The 26,342-nt window shown below is 41.6% G+C and overlaps 1 protein-coding gene and 1 pseudogene across 1 annotated transcript in view; both read left to right on the top strand.

Moving 5' to 3' along the window:
• KDM5A (lysine demethylase 5A) overlaps nt 1-2,323 on the top strand; it is a 90,448-nt gene extending 88,125 nt beyond the window's left edge. The window contains exon 28 of the mRNA XM_023182961.1: nt 992-2,323. Within this exon, the coding sequence (XP_023038729.1) occupies nt 992-1,198 (207 nt within the window). The 3' untranslated portion in view covers nt 1,199-2,323. The remainder of the gene's footprint in view (nt 1-991) is intronic.
• On the top strand, nt 1,076-26,191 carry LOC113219814 (annotated as a pseudogene).
• The last annotated feature ends 151 nt before the right edge of the window (nt 26,192-26,342 follow it).

Raw genomic sequence — 26,342 nt, 5'->3', positions numbered from 1 at the left:
AGAGGTACTTCTTTGATCCCTTTCTATTCCTTCCTTTGATATCTGGTAAAGCTCATGGTTTTAAGTGGCTTCTTACGTTGCCGATGAAGTGACCAACCTTTGTATTGAGGTGAGGGAGAGCGGCTCTTTTCATCTTAAATGTTCTTGTCTGCCATGATATTAGCTGTAAAAACTACCACAATCAGCCTTCAAATATAAAAGCCAAAAGTCACTTTATTGTTAACTTTTAAGTCCAAGGCTTAAAGTCACCAAACTACAGTCCCTTCCTAGCCTCCTGTAATCAGAGTATTGTCAGAAGGGTCAAAGTTTGACACCTGCCACTGACCTGTCAGTTTTTCAGATTTGAATTTTAAACCCCAGAGTGATCTATTGACCTGTGTCTTTGACTGTTATAATTGGTTAATTTGTAAGATTTGACATCTGATATTTGCTAACTTTTTATAGGGAGTTGTATTTGTAACGGAAGAAGAGAAGAATAAAAAATATTAGTTTTAAAAGTGGCCTATGTGACTGCTTTTCTAAAAAGGTATTTAATGCTCTTAGTACTTTGGCTTATCTCTTTGAAATAAAGCTAATACACAGGATTGCCTTCACATTGTTGTACTCTTCCTTTCTTGATTGATAATTGCATTGTCTTAGAGCCTAGAAATTGTTAATATTAGCTAAAACTACTTGGCTGCTCTATTAGAAGTTCCCTTTTTGTCAAATTTTTCTCAAACATGTTTCTGCCTCACAAGGAGCCCCAGGTATTCATGAGGTAATGGAGTACCTAAGAGGCCTAATTTTGTGGACACGCTATGGTAAAATATAATTTTGGGGTATTAACTTCTCAGCTTCTTTCTTTAAAAAATAACCCCATAAGAAGTCATTGCCTATCTCTAGACATCCCAGTTGTTTGCTATCATTTAAGCCAAGAAAGCTCTTTGGTTTGCTTTTATTCTAGGCTTAATGTTTATGTAACCTAAACATTCCCCAATCTTGTTTCCTACAGGTAGACTGGGTACAATGTGATGGTGGCTGTGATGAGTGGTTTCATCAAGTTTGTGTGGGTGTATCTCCAGAAATGGCTGAAAATGAAGATTACATCTGTATAAACTGTGCAAAGAAGCAGGGGCCAGTTAGCCCAGGTCCAGCGCCACCTCCTTCCTTCATAATGAGCTACAAACTACCAGTGGAGGATCTGAAAGAGACCAGTTAGCAGATGCTTGGTTAGTTTGGGACATGGGGGGAAATGGACCACATTGAGACCTTAGTCATCACGTAGAGTGGTTTATATCCACTTGGAGTGTTGCTTCCAAAGATGAATGGCCTTCAGAGAAAGTCCTCTTAGTGCTGGCTTCCTCTTTGCATGGACTCTGGGGGTGACATTCTCTGTCAACATATCTGTGCAGAGGGTGTCTTCTTTGGTACAGCAGCCAATAGTTCATGTCTCCTTTGAGTGTGGTTTACTGCATTAAGGCCAGGTGCTTGATTGAGCTCTAGGGTGGCTGGTTAGTATTAATACATTGGTGTGCTAACAGGGCATGTAGGATGTGGCTTTTGTCCAGCTGATAGTAGTTAGAGACTTACAACTTAGGAGCAGCACCAACTGAAGGTGCTAATTGCTTGGATCGCCTTCATTGGGATAGTTGGAGAGGGATTGGAGTACCACTTTCCTTCCACTGTTACCTGGTACTTAATGCCCTAAAGATACAACTAGGAGTAACAGGGCCAAAGTTATTTCTGTTAGACGTCAAGGAATGGTATCACAGTCTATTGACATCAGCTATTTGTGCTTGTTTGGGCTAGAAGAACACCCCAAATAGGAGAATCTCTCACCAGCTGGGGCAGGTCACCTTATCTTTGTAAGGATGAGGATGTCATCTAGATGAGAAATCTGGCTAGATTGGATTCTGGGGGAGAAGAACCTACTACAAGGCAAGGAGCCGTTTTTTGGCATTGAAAAGTCTTGCTGTCTTGGGTCTGCATTTTAGGGAAGAGCAGGTACATGGATTCAGGCCTCTGCCAAAAAAAAAGAGAAGACGATGACGACGATGACCAGTCATACTATCTTACTGAGCCACAGTGATGCATGCTTTTCGGGGAAAACTTCATTCACAAGTATTCCAGACACCAGGCTTCAGGCATGGCCATGAGCAAGACCAGCAGATAACAGCTTTTTGCCTTGCAGCCCTGACCCCAATGTCTGCTGTTTCCAACACTGGCAATTTCTAACTACGGCCCACAGCAGATGCTGTTGAATAACACCATGGCTTCATCAGAGGATGCGGGGTTGTAGTACCTCTGGGTGATGAAGTTGTTTTAGTAAATCCATTTTTAAAAAGAAAAAAAAAAAGGACTTGTTTTTACTTTTTTCTAAATGTCTCTGACTACTGACTGTTCTATAAATAGATTATTTTTCCTTTTTTAATATACATATATGAATATATAAATATATATATTTACTGTTACCAGCAGCATATGACAGAGTTTCAACATCAAAAATCCATTTGGGGGCTTGCTTTTTCTTTTTTGCTTTAAAAAAAAAATCCCATTCCTTCCTTGTAGTCAAGGAGCTAGCACTCCCTTCTCCATCCCAGCCTGACCAGATCTTCCGTTTTGCTTTTGTTCATATAGATAATTATATGTCCTCTGTATGCTGGGACTTGTTCCTGTCTGCTGGGCAACTTGGTCTCACTCTAGTCTGTGCTGGCTGTTTTTTCTTTTGCGTATGAATGTTTGAAACTATGGTGCTGTGTCCTCTTCCCTCCTGTCGTGTTCTCTGTTCTTAAGGTTTTAGGTAAGCTGTATGTAAACTCTTATTAGAAGGGGACTAATTTTTTTTAAAGGACAAAAAAAAAAAAAAAAGACTAAAAATAGTGTTTTGTCATCACTGTCTGGTGTGTTTATTTTGGTTTAAAAAAAATCTGTGGTTTGACTTAAATTCATCAGTTTTCCTTTTAAAGGGGGGGATTGGGGTGGACCTAGCAACGGCTTATAGTCTCCTTTTCCCTTTTTGCCCCCGTCTCTTTTAAAGAACTGTCTTCTAGTAACTAGAAGTGAAATGTACTGTCCAGTTACAGTTTGGGTGGGTATGAGATTTAACTCAAAAGGCATCTTACAAAAAAAAACAAACAAACAAAAAAGAAACATGTTTTCTTATAAAATGCAATTTCTGTAAATGTTTTCTCTGTTACCTACTTTTTATTCATTCTTTCTTTAATACTGTATAACCTTTTGAGTGTTTTGACTTGTCCAGAGGTTGGTTAGTGTTGCTGTGCATGTGTCTTGAGGTCTCATCTCAAGTAAGTTTGTGTATGATCCAAGATTTCAGTGGACATTGCAAGGTAACTAATTAACCGATTTCATAAGTTTTCCTTTTGCCAAACTAACGATTATCAATTAGAATTTCCTCTGGTTGATGTTATACAAGAAAGCACAAAATTTTTTTTGCCTTTTGATCGTCTTTGTAAAAGTCTTCAGATACTTGTGGGTTAAAAATTGAATGTAATTTTAAGTGATAGATGCCCGGAATACATTTACAATTTTTATTTTTCCTTCCTAATCATCCATTAACGATTCCACCATCGGTGGAGAGTCATGAGGATGCTGAGAAAGTATGACTGGCTTCCTGTTACCTTCTGACGTTTTGAAACTTAAATATGTCTTTTCATTGATACTGTGGCATTTTCTCTGTTTACTTGAAAGTCATGGAGGATTTGGTATGACTTGACCACAGGTTTAGACCAAGGCTGAGAAGAACAGAAGGGAGAAATTAATGGCAAAACAAAAAAATACACAAATCTGCAGTTTTGGAATTAACGAAACAAGATTGATCTATTTAAAGAAATGTTGGTGTTCTAATACAAAGCATTATTTTCACTTAGAGAAAATTATTTACAGCGTGCTCTCTTCTGTATTGTAATATTTTGTATCAAGACATGATTTAAAATGTCTTTCTACCCTTCTTATCTCCTCTAAACTGCAACTGAAGTTGCAATTCTTCATCATTAGTATTTTAACCTTGGCAAAGGTTATAGAAAGAAAAATGGAAAAATGGTAGGCCTTTGGTATTCTTAAAAGCTAAGTCATTACAACTGTGCACATCCCCAAGTTTAGAAGTACAAATACAGTACTAGTAGTTAGCTTTCTAGCTGGGGGAGAAGACAGGAGATTTTCCTTCCACAGATGTTTATTTTGCTTCCTGATACGTACTGCAGCAAGGCCATGTTGATGGTAGATGCGGGACTTCCTCACTAGGCTGCTGCACACCAGCTTTGCCTGCATGGCTCAAATTTGTGCCTCAGTAAAATTATGAATTATTGCATGTCATACTCTGAATAACTGAAAAGGCAAACATTAAACCTGTCATTGCCCACAGTGTACTTTCGTAATAAAAAACATGGCAGCCAGGTGTGCTCCAGTGCAGTGTAGTCAGGAGGCTGAAGTGGGAAGATTGCTTGAAGGTAGGAATTTGAGTCCTACCTGAGCAGCAGTGAGACCCCATCTCTCTCTCTCCCTCCTTTTTTTTTTTTTTTTTTTAAAGAAAGGAGAAAGGCGGAGCTGTAAGATTAGCATATGATTTTACCTGTGCTTTACTTCTGTTCTTCTCTACTTTTGTCTTTAGTAAGTGTCCAAAAAATGTCTTTTTGTGCTTCTTAATTTTTGGATTCTGGATGCAATTCAGTGCATGTAAAGAAACTACTTGCTTGTCAGTATTTCAATTCTGTAGTACAATTGTGTGAATATCAGCCAGCACTTAACAGTAGGAGAATGAAAAGAAAAACTGAGAAAGCCTCTCTTTCAAAGGATGGGATCATCCACTTTTTAAGGGAGAAAGTGACAGTATGGAGTGGGATTTGAAAAGTTTAAATGGTGGAAAAATTGAGCTGTTGAAGTCCCACATATAACCAGATTTGATAAAGTTTCACATGTGGATTAGCTTCATGTGTGTGTAGAAGGTGCTTTTACAGCAGGTCCTTAAATACTCCTTTTGAAATTCCTTTTTTTTTTTTTTAAAAAAAATCATACCATTACTTCTTTGGATATGAATGCCCCAAGTGGTATCTCATCCTGTAGTGTGAGGAAGAATGGATGTTAATGTATTGTTTTGAATTTTGGTCTTCTCTTGCCCTGGATCATATCCAGTCACCACTATGCAACAAATGATGTGCGCTGGGCAAGGATATGATGGGTTATTCAAGCTGTATCTTGCTTGTTTTTTCTTTTGCAGTACTCCAAGTGGTCTAAACAGGAATGTCTTGTAAACCTCAAGACTCCCTATTGATTATTCCCTTACATATTTATTTACAATTTATCAGGGTAATTGGTGGTGCCTTATGAAAAGCATAACTTGATTTCTTGATCTTTGAGCATGTTTTGTGTTTCTTCTGTTTTCTGAAAGAATATTAGATATAGTTGATTGCATTACATCTAAAAGATTTAAAAATTATGTGTATGCTCAGGTTCCCCACACCAACACCCACCCCTACCCCCTGTCATTTACATTGGTGGCAACTTTAAATGGTAACTAAGTAAAAGTACATTTTGGTAATGAGTATTGATAATCCTGAGGAAAACTAGTGAGTATATGGGAGCCACCTTTAACCTGTGCCAAAGCAGTTTCTAATTTCATTTGGTCTCTAACTGCAAAATAAAGAACTGAGCTGAAATAATTTGATCGGTGGTGTGATTAGCCTATTATCATTGCTGAGAATAGTGTTTTTGGAGTGTGAAGTGATTCCTGAAGATTTCACCTGCCTTCTGTTTCCAGCAAGAATCCAGTGGTGACCAACACATTTCCTCACCTTTGGTTCTTGAGAAGTTTATCCCTTTGCAACAAACCATTAATAGGGAAAACAAGGAAATGCTTTCCTCTTCTCTTTGGCTTCTTAACCAATTCAGACCCCAAGTTACTTGAGAGAAGCAAATGGCACCTTTTCCCCATTGCCAAGGATCCCAGCTTATGCAGATATGGACAGATCATTTCTGAAAATGTTGAGACTCTGCTTGCTGTGAACTTGGTCTCAAAACAGTTTCATGAAATGTGTAACTCTATATGTGTATGTTAGGAGGAGAGTTGGTGGAAAGAGCAGGGGCGGGGAGGGAAATGTGATTACCTCCTGGGAAATAATTTTCTTGCCAACAAAAAGATACTACACTTGAAGTTTCTTAAGGTGGCAAGTCCATTAAAAAAAAAAAAAAATTGTGTTGGACCCTCCCAGTTTAGATCAAGTATTTCTTGGGGTTCTTGACATTGTGGTTGATACCAATAAATGAAAGATCCAGAATATTTTCATTTAAAGCTCAACCATTAATTGGAACATAGTGAAACATTTTGCACATTATAAAAGTAGGGAACAGTACAAAAGAATGCAATCAAATACTATATTATGTAAATAAACTACAGTGATTTTGGAATTTCACTCTCTTCACTCCTTCTCACTTGTTTGTTCTTGAAGTGTATTTCTACCTTGGTAGGAAGAAAGACTTGATTTAATCTTTCCTTAAAGATCCATGAAATTTCTTTATTAGGCAGAATTTTTCCCTAGCCTTATCTCTGGAGCTAGGTTATGTATCTTGTCCGTGGGGGGAAAAAGACACCACAAGAAGAAGCTTTAGAAATGGCTCAGTGGTCCCACCTTGTGTTAAGGAGCCCTTTGGAAGTTGTCAGGGACATAGGATGAAATCAGAATTTTCTTTAGTTTCAAAAAAGGTTTTCAGAAGCCCAGGTGAGAACCTTAGAATTACATGATGTAAAGAACACTGGGTTTAGGAAGAAAATAATCTGGGTTTTAGCTCTGTGTTTGGCCCCTTGTGTTAGTTGCTTATCTATTGTGGACCTTGGTTTCCTACTATACGCAAGTTAGTCACAAAGAAACAAGTTACAGCCCCTCCCCTTGACAGGGTAAGACATAGATGATTTCTAAGGATGTTTCTTCCTAAAAAGGTTATAGAATTTAAAGACGACAACAGAGGCTGTATAGTCCAAATCCCCATTTAATGAGAGAAAAATGGATTCGGCACTCCTGAGGACAGAACATACAGTATCTGTCCTGACTATCTCTTGGAAAAATCTAAGTATTGGTCACTAACGTGTATTGGAGCTTGCCTATAGTCTTCCCTCTGCTGGGGTCTGAATTTTCCGGCATTTTCAAGCACTTTCCCTTTTGCCGTGGGGCTAGCATATCTGCATCTCTCTATTCCATTCAGTGCTGAACTCCGTGGAGGTAAGGTGAGAGTGTTAGACACATTTTGACAAACCTAGCCTAACCGTTCAGTCATCTGTGGGCCCCTTCCCTCTGCAAATGATGCTGCTCTGTTGAGACCAGTAGACCACCTGGGTACTGGCAGCTTTAGTCTTTCTGACCTAGCCCTACCATCTCTAATTGGGGCTAAACTTCATTGAGACACAAAACAGCAAATCATTCATGTTCTCTCTGGAACCTGGAATAACAATTCAAATTCATCTCACCTTGGTCACTTCCCAGGACTTGTTTTGTCATAGAAGCATCTCATTCCAGAGTTAGTTGAAACATTGAGAGACTGGTTTGATTCCCTTCGCTTCTCATCCCTATAATGCATTGCTGCCATCTGAAATAAGCCCATCCAGTCATCAGGCCTCAAATTGTTACCTGTTTTCCTCAATTCGTTTTACCATTGCTGCCGTCCTTGCCAGTTCTTTGCATTACAGAGATTTTCATTCTCTATTCCTTTGTAAATTCGCTTTTCGGCTTTTTCATTAACTGGAAATGGACTCTCCCTCAGCCATACGTACCTTAGGACTATTTCGAGTGGAGAGAGTTCGTTTTCTCACTTTACTGCTAGTAAGTGGATGGATTACAGGGTCTGCTGCCCCTGTATTCTTGATTGCGGTTGCTACACCATTGTTCTTCTATTCTGAGGCTTCTGCTGTTCAGCTGCACCATCTGTCCTCCTCACTGTCATCTCTGGTCACTCCTCTTCGTTTATGGAAGGGACTTGGATGGTTGATGGGCGTCTCTTTCCCCAGTGCTGCCATCATTCTGGGCAGTTTCATTAGTCATGGATGACCTTAATTTCTGGAACTCCATCCCCACTAGTCATTTTCACTCCATTTAGCAAATCAATTTTAAGTCAGCACTTTGGACTCATCAGAAATTTATTTTCTGAAATGTAGAATCTAATTTATTCTATGATTTTAATGTCCTTTAATTTCTTCCTCTCAGTATACAGTATACTTACTCTTTGACCTCAAGAAGCCTCCAGTTCCTTAACCAACCTTCCCCCCGCCCCCCCTCCCCGTTTGTCAGTTTACTCTGGCTTTACCGCTTCCCCATTTAGCATAGACTCTGTGGCCTGTCACTCTGGCTCTGCAGAAACTTATCCCTGGATCAGTTTGGCTATCTGACTTCTTTGCTTTCATGGGCTGCTGCATACTGCTGAGTATATACCATTGGTTGGTAGCACCACAGATTGACTCAAGTAGGCAGGCGCTTGAAGCGGTTTAGCAGCCCTGGCGGTCCAGCAGCCTCTTCCATTCTTAAAGACTATTTCGGATTTTCACCTCTTGTCAAATAGCCTGTCACCTCTGCTGCCTCTGCAGAGGCCTCCCCTCCTAACCTGTAGATTGAAGCTAACAGGAGAGCTGCTAAGCTTCTTCCTCAGTTATCTGTATCGTCGTCCTCATCTGTCCCAGGAGAGGGGTCTGTCCTGTGGTCATCACTATGAAAGTACAGGTGAATGAGCTGATCAGTGAATCCTATCCCATTGTAACTCCTTAGAGACCTTGTTCTATCAGTCAGCCCTCTATCTTCCGCGTCTTTCATTAGCATGTAATTTCAAGCTCTGTATTGAACAGGAGAGCTCAACTCCTATGTATTTTCCCTTGAACCTCTTTTCCTGTTCTCTTTTTCTTCTTGTTGAAATGCTACCTCTTTAGAGGCCCCATGTTTTCTCTTGCAATGGCCTGTTCTATTCCATTAGGGGACTTTGCCGTATATGGCATATTTGTGTAAAAGTTCCATGAGAGCCTAGGTTTTGTTTCCTTTATCTCTCCATACGCAGCAACTAGAACAATACTATGCATAAACATTCAGCAGATAATGAAGGAATGCTGTTTCATGCCTTCATTCCTTCCTATACATTATTGCTCCCCTTTTGTTCTCTGTTTGGACTGCCATAACCTCATCTGCCTTTTCTCCTTACTACTTTCTCATTCTTCAAAATTCAGCTCATCCCCAAATTCCTCTGAGAAGTCCTTCAGGTTACTCTCTCCATCTAATCTGAATTAGATGTCCTTTCTTGTCCTCTAATAGCGTTTAGACTAGACACCGGTCCTCAGAGTATGGCTTCTGCATGGACAGCATCACCATCATCTGGGAATTCATTAGAAATGCAAACTATGAGGCCCTAAACTCTGGGAATGAGGCCAGCAACCTGCATTTTAACAAGCCCTGAAGGTGACTGTGATGCTTGCAAAGTTTGAGGACCACTAGAACATAGTCACTGTAGAATATATCTCCAGGATCTGACACAACACACAGAACAGGATTATTGTGAAGATCTTCCTTATAAAGACCTGAAGTCTATCTTCCTGTAGCCTCATCAATCCTAGTTGAGCATATGAAAAACTAGTTCAGTTGCATCTCTGTTAGGCAACCTTATAGCATTTGAGGATAGCAGTCATCTCTACTACTACACCTCTCGTCCCCAACTCCTCTGGTTTAATATCTTTTTTTTTTCTTATGTGCTCTAACTTTGAATCCCTTCACTTTCCTCATTGGGCTTCTCTGGACAATTCCAACTTACTTCATATCCATCTTAAATATATATTCAAAATACCCTTTTAGCTTTTAACCTACAGCTCTGAAAGGTGGAACTATACATGTCTATAATCACCCCAGCAAGACAGAGTTCACAATGAACATAGAATTCCATTTGTACAGTTTGAGGTGTTCCCAGGTGGGCGGATTGCTTGAGGTCAGGAGTTCAAGACCAGCCTGGCCAACATGGTGAAACCTCGTCTCTACTAAAAATAAAAATTTAGCTGGGCATGGTAGTGCCTGCCTGTAATCCTAGCTACTCGGGAGGCTGAGGCACGAGAATCAATTGAACCCAGTAGAGGCGGAGGTTGCAATGAGCCGAGGTCACACCACTGCACTCCAGCCTAGGTTTCAGAGGGAGACTCTGCCTCAAAAACAAACCGAACCTGTTGCTCCCATCCTAGACCAATCTAATTGCAAGTATCTCACAGGGAGCCCAAGCATCAATGTTTTTTTGTACAGCTTTATGGAGGCGTAATCTACATACCATAATACATGATTTTAGCAAATTTAAAGAATTGTGCAACCCTTACCACATCATACAAACTTCAGAATGTTTCCATCACCCACAAAGAAACTTCATGTCTATTTGTTCAATCCCTGTTTCTACTCCCAGCCCTAGGTGGCCATTAATCTGAGTCTCTCTAGAGTTGCCTTTTCTAGACCTAAACATCAGGATTTTGTTTTTCTGCAGCCAGTATTGAGAACCGTAGTTCTAAATGCATTATGAGAGACAATGAGTTTTAAGGATTATGTATAATAAGTATGTTTTACATATTTTCATACTTATGACTCCCATCCATACAGTGAATGCATCTATCACCAGTAAGACAAAGATCATTAATTTGATAATGGAACTTAATAGACCATTCTATTATTTTTTCTTTTCTACATTTAATATCATATTCAAAATGGCCTCCCATTCTCTCCCCAGGTTATTTTAAAACATCTCCAGTCTGCTTTTTTCCCCCTTTAGCTCATAAATGAATAGTGCTGGAAGGTATCTTAGGAGCATTTTCCCTGAGATAATGTCTTCAGTAATGATTGCACGTATTGATGTTGATTCCATCCTTGAAGTTATTTTCCTTTATCTTTCTCATTGGTGTTTCTTCACTAGAGGTTTTGCTGTCTGATTAACTTATCTGCCAAATAAATGGACTTTTGCTTCATAGGTACACAAACATTTCTAAAACTTCTTTTGGAAAATATATTTCTTTTTTTAAAAAACAAATAGCGCATGCACATTTTAAAAAGAAAGAAAAAATATCCCAAAATGACCAGTTAAGATTTACTTTCAGACAACTCCGTGCATATTTACATATGCTTCTATACAACTATGTACACCTTTGCGTAAATGAGACCACACTCTATGTACTGCTTTGTAACTTGCTTCTTTCACTTAATACTGAGAACATTTGTACATGACCATAGATATAGATTTGTATTGTTTTTAATGGCTGTATAGTTTTGCATTATACTGAATCTTAATGATGTTTAAGAGCTATGTATATTGAGGACATTATTTCTTTGTTTTGTGTTGCAAATTTTTGACCATGTTATTAGTCTTTTAACCTTATTTATAGTTTTTTTTTTGTTATAAAAGTTAAGTTTTATGATGTAAACTTAATCTTTTTGATTTTATAATTCCTGGTTTTCCTGATGTGCTTAGAATGACCTTCCCTACTACAAGATAATAAAAATACCTCCATGATTTTGCTTAAAACTTTTATTCTTTATATTAAATCTTTGTTACATCTTGAATTGATTGGTGTAAAGAATGCCAAGTTTCTTTATTGCTCTGTTGACTACATTTCTTAAGTTTCTTAAATGGTTTGCATGTCTATGCATGTGTACATATAGTCATTCCAAAACCTCTAATATGCAAACACACTTTACAAATGTGTATACGTTCAGTATTTACTGTATTTGTTATCTACTGCTGCATAACAGTATTACCACAGACTTAGCAGCTGAAAGCAACACACATGTATTGCCTCACAATTGCTGTGTCAGAAGTCAGGGCACAACTTGGCTGGTACCCTGCTTCAGGTAGGGTGTCCTCACAAGGCTGTCATCACAGTGGTGTTCAAGGCTGTGTCATATCTGAAGTGTGAGGAAGAATCTACTTCTAAGCTCATGTGGTTGTTGGCCGCCTTTAGTTCCTTTTGGGTCATCGGAATAAGGGCCTTAGATTTTGGTTGGCCACTGGCCAGAGGCCAGCTTCGGTCCCTTGGCCTCTGCGCTTTCCCAACATGGCTACTTGCTTTCTCAAAGCTAGCAAGACCAGGTTACAGTCTTACGTAACGTAAACGTGTATGTATAATCACATACATCCTGCCACCATTGCCCTATTCCATTGGCGAGGAGCAAGTCCCAGGTCCTGCCCATGCCAAGAGACAATCACAGAAGGATGTGAGCACCTGGGGAGGCAGGGATTGCGGGAGGCCACCTCTGAGTTTGTCTGCTGTCCTCACACAGAATGTGCTGCGTCATACAAAGACTGAAGTGCCTGAGAGCATAAGCGAACTTCCTTAGGCTTAATATAGGCTGGTGCAAAAGTAATCACAGTCAATCGCAAAGACCACAGTTAGTTTTGCACCAACCTATAAAAGTCGCTGTATCCATACTTTCCTATTCAAGTTAAATCAAAAAAGGTAAGTGTAATGTCTTTCTTTTTTAATGCTCATGAGAAGAAATGCGGTAACTTTTTACACTTGGGCTAACATTTTATAAGACTGCTGCAGTTTGAAGTCTTTATAACTGCCCTTTGGCCAATATCCTGCATTCAGTAGAACAAATTTACTTCTTAGGAAAATAGAAATCTCCAAATCTTGTCAACTGTGTTCTGGGTTCCTTAACTACTGATTCTCCTCTGAACACCCTCCAAATGGTTCATATCCCTTTTAATATCTTTACAAAGCATTCTCTTAGTCTTCAAATTACAATTCTCTCTGAAAGAATCAGATTTTGAATTTTAAAATTTGTAGCATTCACAGTGTTAAGTATCTTTATGAATTTGTTTCCTCTCCATACATTTTTCTTCTACAGCCTGTGCTTTTGGAAGGTGTCAGCAAAAATTGGTGTAATTTCCATCCAGAAATGGAAACGTGAGGATTTCCTCATCATTGAAATTTGTCTTTTCCTGTGCATCACAAGAATTTCCATTTTGTTCCTAGGGATGGATGCATTGGGGGTTTTGTAAATTGGTGGTACGTGTGGTATGAAAACATAGGAGCCAAGAGAAGAAACCGAAAGCAGAATTCAGAGTTTTAAAGTATTTCATCCCAAGTTTGTCAACTAGGAAGCAATGATTTCTTTCCAAGGTAATGGTATTGCCATCGCTGCTATTGACAGGTGACTCTTCAGATTCGTTTACAACGCGGCAAGGGCATGGATCCGTGCTAGCTCTGTGTGTTTGTTTTGCAGTTCTTGTTTGGAAAATGTTGAATGTTCTAATTGCTGTAGGTTCTGTGGATTAATACATACACATCTTAAGTCATGTCTTAGAATTACATAGCCCTAAGATTCTCAGGTATCCTAACATCAACTTTTCTATGCTTCTGTTACTACTAGGATAGTATCTACACATTTGTAAAAGATGGCCTGCACAAAAAAAAATGTATTTTGGAAATATGTATAGATTGCCTAGTTCTATCCTGGTTTTCTAATATTATGAATTAAGTTACCATTGTGTGGTAAATTGTGACTGAGTCAAGATTTTTCTCATTTGTCAGATGGTTATAGCGGGAGGTATTAAAGCTCTAGGAGATGACAAGTGGACAGGACAGAGTGAGAAAGAAATGGTGTGCTGAGTTCACCTGAAAGCCTCAGTTCCCAAGCTATTTCTTTGCTAAACTGTGTTTTTCCAAAGTTGGATCTGCACCCTCTCTGGTTTGCAAAGAGGGGACAAAAGAGGGAAATTTTATACATGTAAAGTCTAAAGAAGAGAGATCTGATAACTAAGGTCAAGGTACAGGGAAGGAATGGTAGATAGTGTTAGAATATTCTGATGGATAAATATAGAGGTTACAGAAGTTGGAATGAAATGTGAATTTCAGTATTAGAGCCTACCTACCAGAAAATGAAGTAGACAACAACCCCCTTCTTCCCCCTTTCAACGTCACAGCAGCACTGCTTTTTTGGCTACAGAAAGCAGCTGAGGCTCAATCCCAAAGCAGCAGCAGGTTCCGGTCCAAAGTGCAAACCAAGAGAAGCAGCAGGAGGGGTGGAACAGAGTCATTACCAAAGATTGAGTACAGAATAAAGTGATCTATGAAAACGAGCATGGAAGGGCACGCTACAGGCTAAAGCCCGACTCAGGAAGGCCTGCCGTGAGGGAGAGAGGAAATCTACAGCCCGGCGTGGGAGAAGAGAACCATGGGCACAGAGGAAGTGGGAAGACGGAACAGGGAGTGACCCCGGCCACGTGGCTCAAGGCAAAGCCATACTCTTACCATTTCTTCAAAGAACCAGCGTCGGTTCCTAGCGCAGAAGCTGGCAAGGATTCCTCTTGAATTCGTGTTTGAAAAATACCCTCAGATTGAAATTACTAGGCCGGGCGCGGTGGCTCAAGCCTGTAATCCCAGCACTTTGGGAGGCCGAGACGGGCGGATCACGAGGTCAGGAGATCGAGACCATCCTGGCTAACACGGTGAAACCCCGTCTCTACTAAAAATACAAAAAAACTAGCCGGGCGAGGTGGCGGCGCCTGTAGTCCCAGCTACTCGGGAGGCTGAGGCAGGAGAATGGCGTGAACCCGGGAGGCGGAGCTTGCAGTGGGCCGAGACGGGCGGATCACGAGGTCAGGAGATCGAGACCATCCTGGCTAACACGGTGAAACCCCGTCTCTACTAAAAATACAAAAAACTAGCCGGGCGAGGTGGCGGCGCCTGTAGTCCCAGCTACTCGGGAGGCTGAGGCAGGAGAATGGCGGAAACCCGGGAGGCGGAGCTTGCAGTGAGCTGAGATCCGGCCACTGCACTCCAGTCCAGGAGACACAGCAAGACTCCGTCTCAAAAAAAAAAAAAAAAAAAGAAATTACTAAACAAGATGGTTGTGTTTCTGTTTACATGGAAAGCTGAGTTCAGGGGCGGATCTAGATTTTGTAGATATTGAAGCTTAGACAATTCGCGGAGTGTCCTCTTTATGGAAAATGGCACAAAATTAATAATTCAAAACTAGGTACAGGGGATTGGAAGGCGCCCATGCAACGGAGGGGCCCCAAAGCTTACATTGTATTAACTGCAAGGTAAATCTGCTTGAGTGGAACAGAAGGAGCCCGGGCAGACAGACGTCCAGATCCTACGTGTGTCACTTCATAGCTTTGGAATCTTGGGAAATTTAGTTTTCCTGTCTGTGAAACTCAATTTCTTACCTATAAAATAGTGATAATGCCAGTCTTTCTGGCTTGTCAATAAAGACTAAATGAGAGATGTATGTGAAAGTGCCTAGGGTGTGCCATGACTGCAAATATGGATGACTTTATGTGGTGCTCAGTTTTGGAAGGATGATTGTTGATGAAAAGTGAGCATCGGCCAGGCGCAGTGGCTCACACCTGTAATCCCAACACTTTGGGAGGCTGAGGTGGGCAGATCACCAGGTCAGGAGTTCGAGACCAACCTGGCCAACATGGTGAAACCTCGTCTCTACTAAAAATACAAAAATTAGCCGGGTGTGGTGGCAGGCTCCTGTAATGCCAGCTACTTGGGAAGCTGAGACAGGAGAATCGCTTGAACCCGGGAGGCAGACATTGCAGTGAGCCAAGATCATGCCACTGCACTCCAGCCTGGGCAACAAAGAGCGAAACTTTGTCTCGAAAAAAAGAAAGAAAAGAAAAGTGAATATCGATTATTCTGGTCATTATTGTTTGGAAGTCTGATTCCTGGAGGTTAAAAGTATCTGCTGAGAGAGCTAAGCACTCCTAGGCTTTACTCTATATTCAGGAGATGGCAGATGGCACTCTACTGTCTTCAAGAAGCTTACAGACTTAGAGGTGTGAGTCTGAGCTATAATCATTGGCTGTTGGAATTGGGAATATAAGAACTCTTGGAATAACTAGAGTTGCTGAGGAAAGAGCTGTGGCCAGAGCAGTTAGAAGAGGGGTGATCAGACCAGCAGTCTCTTTCTTTCCAAGCCTGAGATCAGCTGTGGAAGACTCAGAGCAGACGTGAAGCCTGGGGATGGCCCAGTCTTACTCTCTTGTTTTATGCATGAAAAACAGAGTCCCAGAAAGGCAACATGGATTGCCTGAGATGATGTGGCTGATTCGGGTCATATCCAGGACTAGAATTTTGGAGTTCTTCCTCCCAGGTTATACATTTTTTTCATCACACTGGACTTTGCTCTAACTCATTCTTTTATGCCCCTTCTTTAGTTTTCCTTCTCCATTGTCCATGTAGCAGAACTCTATGGAAGGCCACCTTAGTCCAACAGTCAGGCTGCGGGACCTTCTTCAGGCTTCTAACTCTTAGTCTGACATGTAGGGAGAGCTCTCTCCGTTGCTGAATTTCTCCATTGGTGGAAACTGCAGAGCTGTGGAAACGAGCAGTACTAGCAGCCAGCAGGCAGGCAGCGGAAAGGGGCCACGAGGGAGCTTTGGACACCAGTACTTGACAGGGATGTTTAGAACCTGGAGAGCTTCCAAAGGAGAGCAGTGAAAACAGTGGGTGGGGGTGAGAAGGAAGAACTCTTAGGAAAGATAAAAGGGTTTCAGATTATTTATCTTGGAGAAGAGAAGGCTGAGAGTGGCTTTGAAAAGGAGTTTCAGATATAAGACCAGCTGTACTACATCTTCCCTGAGGATAGACTAAGAAATTAGCTAACAGCAGCAATTAGGCTACAGAGCTTTTCAAATTTAGCTGCCTCTTAGAGACTTCCAGAGAGCTTTTTAAAAAATCTCAATGTTCAAGCTTCACCTCAGAACAATTAAATCAGAATCTTCTCTTCGGGAGTGGGCATTAAACATCGGTAATTTCTTTAATGTTTCCCGGGGTAGCCAACATGGGTTTCTGATTCAGAAAATTTTAAATTTTAATCTTATGGAATAATTGGGAGGAAAATTGCCCAACTATGCTAGGGAAAAAAAAATGTTTTTTTTTTTAATGGAGGGAATAGGGGTAAGATATAACAAGAGTGGGAAAGGTGGGATTGGGCTTAGTGTGAAGGAGGAGAATAAAGGTGAGAGGGGGTGAAAACCCATGGCCAAGGCCTTGAGAACAGGTACAGGTGCCTTCCTCCCACTACAGTCACCACTTTCTGTTACGTCAGTTCACTTCTCCAAGTGTATGTGGCTATGATGGCTGAGAAAGAGAAAAGAAGCCCCTGACAGCTGGGAATTGGACTGACACTGTCGATTAGGCTTTGTATTGCTAGGAGCTGCTCTGGTGTTCGTTCTCACGTATCAATGTCAGGCAAGACCACTCTGTGATCATGGTGGATCCAGACACAAATAAGATCACTCTATGATGATGTCTGAACAAAGACAACAACGTAAACATTGTCCAACCCACACAAATGATCAAACATCTTATGCTGCCTAACACAAGTGACTGCTCCTTCCTTACCTATCACAGCTTTTCGCTTCACTTCGTTCTTCCTGCTTTCTAGATAAAATCCATGAAGAAACCCAATATTAAAATTACTCCTGCTTCCTCACAGCATCCAATCCAAAGCAAAGCCCTGCTTCCTGAAGCCTCCTCAGAATCACCTAATACAAACGCATCCAATAACAAGTCCTCAGTGACACCCTCTGACTGAGACACCTCACAGTTTACATTGTGTGCACTCTTCCTTGTTGCCATGAGTAACGAACCCAACTTGTTTAACTATAGGTGTGTTCCTCATGGTCTTTGGCTCACGGGCATTGACACCACACAGTTTGAGCAGGCCCTGTCTGTTTCTTCTTGTTTGGGGAAACCAGGACACATGAGAGCTGTCATGTTTCCCAGTCATGGGAAACCAGTTGTGTTTCCCTTCTGGGTTCCCTCCCTCTCTCAGGGCTGAGACATGAGAGAGGAGATTCCGGCCACACTTTGCATTCCACATCAGTCAGCTGCATGACCAATGCATCAATAGATTTTGCTCATCACAAGTAACGTCCTGCAGTGGTGTTTAAAAATGTTTAGGATAAAAGACTGTCCAGAGATTGAAGTTGCTTTTTTTAAATGTTGCCACTCTGCCCTCATCCCTCACCACAGCTTGATGGTGTCAGGGTGTCTCCATTCCCTCAGAACCCCTGCTCACTAACTGTTCATCAAGAACTTCCCACTGAGACTAGTTACATAAGGGGTTGAAAACTGTGTACTCTGAGAGTCGGACAAGAAATCAGGGAAACGGATTGGAAGAAACAGGATGAAATTGGAAAAAAACTGCAACTACTTTTCTAGAGTTAAAGACAAAAGGTATGATTTTCCTTAATAGGGAGGGCAGAGTAGTAGAATTGTGGAACACATTGGGATGGGAAGAGAGCCTTCTGATTAGATTTTTTAAGTATTCTTCAGGTCTGATGAGATTTTCAGTGAAAGCAACGTTTTTCTTGTCATTTTCATTGTTCACCTCTTTCCTGAGAAAGTTATATTTAATCCCACGGGCCAGCAATAGCCAAAATAAACAGTACTAGAGTTGTGCTTTTTAGTGTTTCTCTTTTTTCCTCCACCTCTAGACTTAAAGTATAGAGAGCATGGTAGCTATAAATAAATAATGCACTTTAGAATTCTACAAACCTGAGTTCAAATCCTGGGTCTACCATTTATGTGGCCTAGCAAGTAATTTAATTATCTTTAAGGCTTTGTTTTCCTATCTTTAAAATGATCTTGTCAGTAATTCTTGTGTCATAGGTTTGTTCTGAGGATAAAATGAAATGGTGCCTGTATAGCACTTAGCACCATGCCTGGCACGTTTGAAATGCACAACAAACGTTAGTAATGCTAATGGTTGGTGTTATTAATATTCTTTGTCGTAAGTCTTGTTTCTTTCAGACCTTGGGTCTGGTGTGGTGGCTCACGCCTCTAATCCCAGTGCTTTGGGAGGCTGAGACAGGATTGCTTGAGGCTGAGAGTTTAAGACCAGCCTGGGCAACATAGCAAGACCCTATCCCTATAAAAGATTAAAAAATAATTAGCTGGGCATGGTAGTAGTCCACGTTACTGGGGAGACTGAGTTGAGCGGATCCTTTGAGCTTAGGAGGTTGAGGCTGCAGTGACCTATGATTGTGCCATTGCACTCAGCTTGGGCAATAGAGTAGAGACCCTTATCTCAAAAACAAAACCAAAAAAAAAAAAAGAAAACAAATTGGAGCTTATAGAATTTAGGTGAATTATTCCATCTGAGATCAAACAGAAAAGTCTTCACAGTTTTCAGTGACACCTCTGGTTTCTGCATGTAACATCCCAGAGCTTTTCACAGCAGGGTCAAGTACTTGGGCTGTAATAGAGTGTAAACGAAAATCTTAAAAAAAAAAAAAAAAAAAAAAAAAAACAACGAAAAAACTTTATTTTAGACTTACAGAAAAATTGCAAAAATAGTACAGAGAGCTTCCATCTTTCACTCAGCTTCCCCTAATGTTAGCATCTTTCACAGCCATAGTACAATTGTTGGAACGAGGGAATTAACATTGATAGGGTACTAGTAAATTAAAGACCTTGTGCAACTTTCGCCAGTTTTTACATTCATGTCCTTTTCTATTCCAGGATCCTCTCTAGGATCCCATTCAGGACCCCCATTGCATTTAGTTGTTACTTTCCCTTAGTCTCCTGCAGCCTAAAACACTTCCTCAGTCTTTCTTTTCTTGTCTGTCTTATCTTTCGTGACACTTTTAACACTTTTGAAGAGTAGTGATCGGTAATTTTGTCAAATGCCCCTCACTTTGGGTTTGTCTTACGATTCTTGTGATTGAACCACATTTTTGGCAAGAGTATCACAAAAATGTTGTGTCCCTCTTAGTACATCATATCCATGCTTCATGATATAGATAGATATTGATGTCTTATTACTGGTGGTGTTGACCTCGGTCATTTGGTTAAGGTGGTTTCTGCCTGGCTTCTCTACTTCAAAATTATGATTTTTCCCTTTGTAGTTAATATATATCTTGGGGGAGACACTTTGGAATTGTAAAAATTCTGTTCCTCCTTGAACTTTCACCCACCAATTTTAGCGTTCGTTGGTAGATCTTGTCTGCAACAATTATTATAGTGGTGTTTGTCTAGTGGTGATTTCCTATTTTTCTCTTTCCTTCTACATTTATTAAGATTTCTTTTTCTTTGAGATGGGGTCTTGCTGTGTTGCCTCAAACTCCTGAGCTTAAGTAATCCTCCCACCTCAGCCTCCCTGAGTAGCTGAGCTTACAGGTGCATGCCACCATGCTCGGCATCCCTCTATATTTATTTATTGGAATTCAACTGCAAGAAAGAATGGTCCTTTCATTCCCACTTATTAACGTATTGGTTATTTGTATCAGCATGAACTTATTAGTGAATTTTGTTCTTTGGGCTACAATCCCATACTATCATTACTCATTTTGTTGTTCGAATGATTTCAGTTATAGCAAGCCATAATTTGTTTAGTCTGTTCTACTTTTCTTTCAGTGTGTTTTCTTTTCTTTCAGTGTGATATTTAAAAAGGGATCCAAAAGGTCAACAGGTTCCTGACTCCTGCAGTTAAACAGAACTACATCTCTTAATTTAAAGGCCTCCAGAGGAGAACCCACCACTTTCTTTGCCACCTTGATGTTGCTCAGAAATGTTTATTCCACTCCTAGTAGAGTCAAACAATTTTTGGGAGAGCATATCATGGCCTACTGTCATTTAAACATACCTGGGATGAACTTGGTACAAACCAGGACCTCCTAGGCCTGCTTTTTGCGTGGTTCACTTTGTTTTATACAGTCCTGTTGTGGGAAGCGCAGCCTTCAGTATCCTCACTAACAATCTCTAGTGAGTCTTAAAACGAATGCAGTCTCTTGAGTAAGAACTCTTGAATACTAATTCTGGTGTTACTTGTTTCCAGGTTTCTTGACTTTGCACCCAGCAGACCAAAGGATGATGGCAACGTGAGGTAGATGCAAGGCTAGTCACGCCTGTTTTGTGTGGAACCCCAGACAGGAAGTTGTGAGGGACTGTCACCAACCTTTATCTACCAGTGGTTCTCAAGCTTTTTGTTGTTGTTGTTTAACTTTTGTCAACCTAAGCAGGACAAAAAAACCTACCATAGCCATTCCCACTTTACAGGGGAAAAAGAAATTGGGGATAACAAAGATTTGGAGAGGAATAAAATAGGAGTCAACATGTGGTAACATGGCAGCAGTTATGTAAAAACAAAAGAGTTGGTAAGTAAAGCCAGCATTCCTTAATACAAGAGCAGCAAGTTACAACCAACTCAGGATAAGCCTGATGATGTCCTTGTCACTGACAGTCTTTCCTGGAAACTGGAAATTGCAACCGTTTGCATATATGAGGACATAGAAGGGGCTGTGCAACATTGCCAAAGGCCGAATGGTATCTGAGAAAACACCAGTTATCTGGTAATTTTAGATTACAGACGCCAAAGTTTATAATGAGTAGTGGGCCATTAGTAAGTACCACTCAAGGATAAGTAAAAATGGAAGTCAATAGCACTGCTTTGAACATGGTCTTTTTTTACGTGAGTTTGTGGGCTGTCTCAGGACCCTTTTGGTTTATTGCTTTACACGGCTTGATCTGATAGATGAAAGCTTGAAAGGGGAGAGGAACAGGGGCAGCTGAAACATAAGAGTAATGATTTCCAAGAAGCTTCTGGGAAGCTCTCCAGGTATTGCCACGCAGAGTGCCCCTGCCCCTACCCCATGCCCTTAAGTTAGATGAGGGATGAAGGAAATGGAAACTACCGTAGACTCTTCGATTCATCTTTCTTTCCACACCTCTCTGTCACCTCACTCGCTCATTGCCCCATCCCCTACCTAACTCATTCTCACAGTCTGGCCAGAGCCCAGCTTAGCTCAGGGGTTTCTCAGTCCTGTCTCCTTCAAGAAGACTTCCCTGCGCACTGTGAATAATCCCTTAAGGATGAATAACAGCTGCTATTTACAGTGAGTCACCATCTCCTGAAATCTCAAGCTGGACAGTCACATATGTAGGACTCAGACCCCACACTCTCCGGTGTCAAAGTCTAAGCAGGTTTCCCCTGCATGCACTGTGCTTCGGCACGTGGCTGAGGTGGGACTCTGCCCTGTCCTAGACTCCAGGCTGAATGAACTGCACTCACAGCCACCTCTGTGGGCTGTTCCTGCAGAAAAACGAAGCTCCCTGGATGACCTGCACCTCGTGCTCACTGCCAGCTCCTTCACTTATGACAGCTTTAGGGCTTTGCTTTATTTTAAACTTTGGCACTTCCTTTTCTCTATTGATTTAAAAAATACTTTAAAATTATAGCATACTATTTGAAAATCCAAACAATACTGATAAAGTGGGGAAAAAATCTCCCTTACTGCCATCTCCTGATTTCAGTTCCAGTCTACAAAAGTAACTACTATTAACCATTTAGTGACATTTTTTTCAGACTTCTTCTATGTGTATAAATGTCTGTGTATGTTTGGGAAGTTTTTCTGACATCTCAGAGTTCTGTATCTGTGTATCTTTGTTCTAAATCATCGTCCATTCCACATTGCAAGCTGCAAAACGGTAAGATAAATATACTTTTAAATTAATCTACACAGCACCTGACCAAAGGAACACCTATTCTTGATGGATTTATAGGAGCACTTGTGTTAGAGACAGGGGTGGGAGGCAGGATCCCTCCACAGAGACCCTGAGCTCACCAGGCGGGAAGCGCACATGAGCTCTGGGGAAGAGACCATGCTTCATAAGCTCACCAGCAGCTGGCCCGACCTGCCAGGGTGTGCACACTCCCCAGACTGCGGAATCACTCATGTGCGGGTCGCCCGGTGGCCGAGGGAGGGGAGGAGAGAAAAGTGGAGGGGGAGGCACAAGGGCGGAATGTGGGCTGGGCCAAGTTTAGAATTACCAGTGCCACAGAGGCGCTCTGGAACCACACTTTAAATAGCCGGCACCTTCCCCTTCCCCCTTAGATAATTCTTCTCCCTGACTGGACCTCTGGCAGCAACTTCACTAAGGTTCGAAATGTTTTCTCTCTTTTTTTTTTTTTTTTTTTTGTTTCTGGGTCTCAGTCTGCAGGTTGGTGGGATCCATGGGACTTACAACCAAAGGACTTTTTTTCTCACCCTCTCCTAGAAAATATGCTTCTGACATTTATGTGTGTGATGCCAAGATTATATGCTATTTTCTTGACTTTCTGAAACTTGGGTGGCTGTTGACTTAAGTACCAATGTGATTTGGAAAGAGAGAGCCCTAGATTGAGAGGAAAGGCAATTGGATTTAGCTCTAAGAAAAATTGGATTTAACTCTGAGAAAAGAGAGCAATGATCAACTCTTTGACAGGACTGAAAGAAAACAAAAATTTGAGTACCTGTTATTAAGTGCATATATATATGTATATTTCCTCATTTAATTCTTATAGCTAAGTATATCCTATCAATCATCCCCACTTTTACAGATGAACAAACGAAGACTCAGAGTCATTCATTAACTTCTCTGAAGTCAGACATTGGTATGAGAAAAAACTAATGTTTGAACCTGGTCTCATCTGGCTCTACAGTTCATGGCCTTTCAGACACAACATGCTACCTCTGGGAAGCAGCTCTAATGGGGCTAAGGGAGCCAGGAAAGGGCTGCTGTTTCTCCTAGAGTCTGGGAGGGCGAAGAAGGGAAGGCTTTCCATCACCGGGAGGGATCCATCCGCTGGTAAAGGGAGGGGAGGCCTCCAGCAAAGTCAGTACCTTGACAACCTTCCCAAAAGGACTGGGGAGCCCTCTTGGGACCAGTTACTTGAGTTTCTCCTTTGTAGAAAGGAGCTCATTCTCTCATTTATCAAATAAACATAGATACCTGCTGTTCCCTGACTTTCTTTTTTGTTTTCTTTCTTTTTTTTTTTTTTTTTGAGACGGAGTCTCGCTTTGTTGCCCAGGCTGGAGTGCAGTGGCGTGATCCCAGCTCCCTGCACCTGGTTTCATCTGCCTCGTGGTTTCAAGCGATTCTCCTGCTTTTAGTAGAGATGGGGTTTCACCATGTTGACCAGGCTGGTCTCAAACTCGTGACCTCAGGTGATCCACCCGCCTCAGCCTCCCAAGTGCTGGGATTACAGGCGTGAGCCATCGCGCCCGGCCTGTTCCCTGACTCTGACTTTCTGGGTCAGAGCCAAAGGAGAGTCTGTGGCCAGAAGAGGTTACTGCTGAGAAAGTTCTGTTAACATGAACTTTGCTTGAGGGTTAGAAAAAAGTCCATCTGCCTGCTTCCCCAGAAAAGAGGCCACTCTGCAAAATCAAGGCAGAGTCATTAGAAGATGCTTTTAGTAGATATGCCAGTGAACCTGGGCAGCTATTGTAATCAAAGGGCTGGAACTGAAAGAGCAGGGGCAGAGTGGGTTTAAGTCCTGGCTGTGCAATTTACTAGCTACCTGGCAGCAGCAGTCACATTATTGAACCTCTCTGAGCTGCAACTTCCTTATTTATAAAGTGGAGGTAATAATGCTTACATCTCAGGGTTGCTGTGAGAATTAAATGAAATGAATGCATGTGAAGTGCCTAGTCTATAGTAGTTGCTGACCAAATGGGAGCCACATCCAGTCATCCTCAATCCCAATAGTCTGGAATGGGCCACTTCTGACAGTGAATGGTTAAAACTGTGGCTTTTTAGTTTATGTCATCTTCTCTATTGTCACAGACTCCATTTGTCATCACCAGAAAAGAAAAAGAGCACATAGCTCATGTCTCCCTTCTGCTGATTTCAGAGAGACATAGAAGGAGTACTTAGACCACCTCATCTTATTCACAATTCCTGGTCCCCCTCAACTCTCCCAGTCCTTTGACAGGATTTGTTTTTTAAACTGGCTTTTATTTTTATATTACAAAAGTAAAACATATTTTTTGATGTAAATGTAGAAAATATAGATAAGGAAATGTTCCTATAACCCAGCTGCTGAAAGAAAAACATTTGGTGGCTATCCTAATCTGTCAATGCCTATAAATACTTTCTAAGATATCTGTCAAGCATGGTCATATTGTACGTACCGGGTTTTACTATATATTGTGAGCATCCTTTTGTGCCGATACACTTGTTTCTGTAACACAGGTTTTAATGATTATATATAGTAGTCCATTATATGAATGTGCCATAATTTATGAACATATCTACCATTTTTGACAATTTATGTACTTTCTGATTTTTCGCTGTTATAAACAACAAATATCCTCATGCTACACCTTTCACTCACAATCACAATTATTTCCTCAGGGTAAATTCCTGCAAGGGAAATTGGTGGCTTTGAGGACATGTAAAATCCCATCCTTTCCACGTGTCCCAGCATAGAGTAAGGAGACGGAAGCATGTGCTAATCCGGGTGAGGCTGACTGTAGGGCGGCAGGGAGAATTTAGACAGCACAGCGGCCCGTGAACTCCTCCATGTCTACAAGCCTCAACCCAAGAGGGCCTCATAGCGGAAGCAGACGCTGTCCATCAGCACCAACACTTTCTTCCTGGAGCAGGAAGGCGATATATACGTTCAGTAGCTGTCACCCAGCTTCTACCACTGAGAAGTGCTAAGGAGGACGTGGTCTGCAGGGAAGGGCATAGCAGTCGCCTCTTCCAGGGCATTCATCCCCTTGTGGATTTGTTGGTAAAAGGAGGAGGAGGGGTTTCCTTCTGGGGTTCCCAACAGTAACAGGGCCTCCCACTTGTTTTCCAGGTGGGATGGATAGCAGGGCCTCAGGCACAGCCAGTAATGGAGAGACAAAGCCAGTGTATCCAGTCATGGAAAAGAAGGAGGAAGATGGCACCCTGGAGCGGGGGCACTGGAACAACAAGATGGAGTTTGTGCTGTCAGTGGCCGGGGAGATCATTGGGCTGGGCAACGTCTGGAGGTTTCCCTACCTCTGCTACAAAAATGGGGGAGGTGAGAGCTCTTGTGCCACCCCACCCACTCCTGGAAGGAGGACACTTCCATCTCCTGCGCTCACGGCCCCTCTGGGGAGTCCCATAGATGCATAGAATTCTGGAGTTGGAAGGACGCTTAGAGGTCATTCAGGACTCTCTGTAAGAAACTAAGACCTAGAAAGACACGTGACTATCCCGTGACTATCCCAGGGCTCTTTCTGTTGTCATGTGGCATTATAGAAATGTGAGCACAAGCTGGAACCAGGTGGAGGAGAGTTTGGATTCTGGCCCCTCTGCTTACCCTCTGTGTGATCTTGGACAAGTTACTTAAGCTCTCAGAGCATCAGTTACCGCTCCTGCAAATCGAGATAATAGTGCCCGCCTTTCAAGGTCGTCGTAAGGATTAGAGATAATGTGTGTCAAGAACTTAATAAATAGTAGCTTTGTTGATGATGATGTCAATACCAAACTGTTCTGTGGTCTTGAGATTCCCCAGCCTTGGCCTGGTGTCTTTTTCCTACTCTGCTGGCAGGGGGAGGTTCCCTAAGCCATCCCTTACCCAACCCCTTCTAGTACAGGCTCT

Source organism: Piliocolobus tephrosceles, chromosome 10 (assembly GCF_002776525.5).
Source record: "Piliocolobus tephrosceles isolate RC106 chromosome 10, ASM277652v3, whole genome shotgun sequence".
In the NCBI taxonomy this organism is placed as follows: Eukaryota; Metazoa; Chordata; class Mammalia; order Primates; family Cercopithecidae; genus Piliocolobus; species Piliocolobus tephrosceles.
The sequence above is the reverse complement of the archived record's forward strand: the minus strand, read 5'-3'. Positions and strand labels throughout refer to the sequence as shown.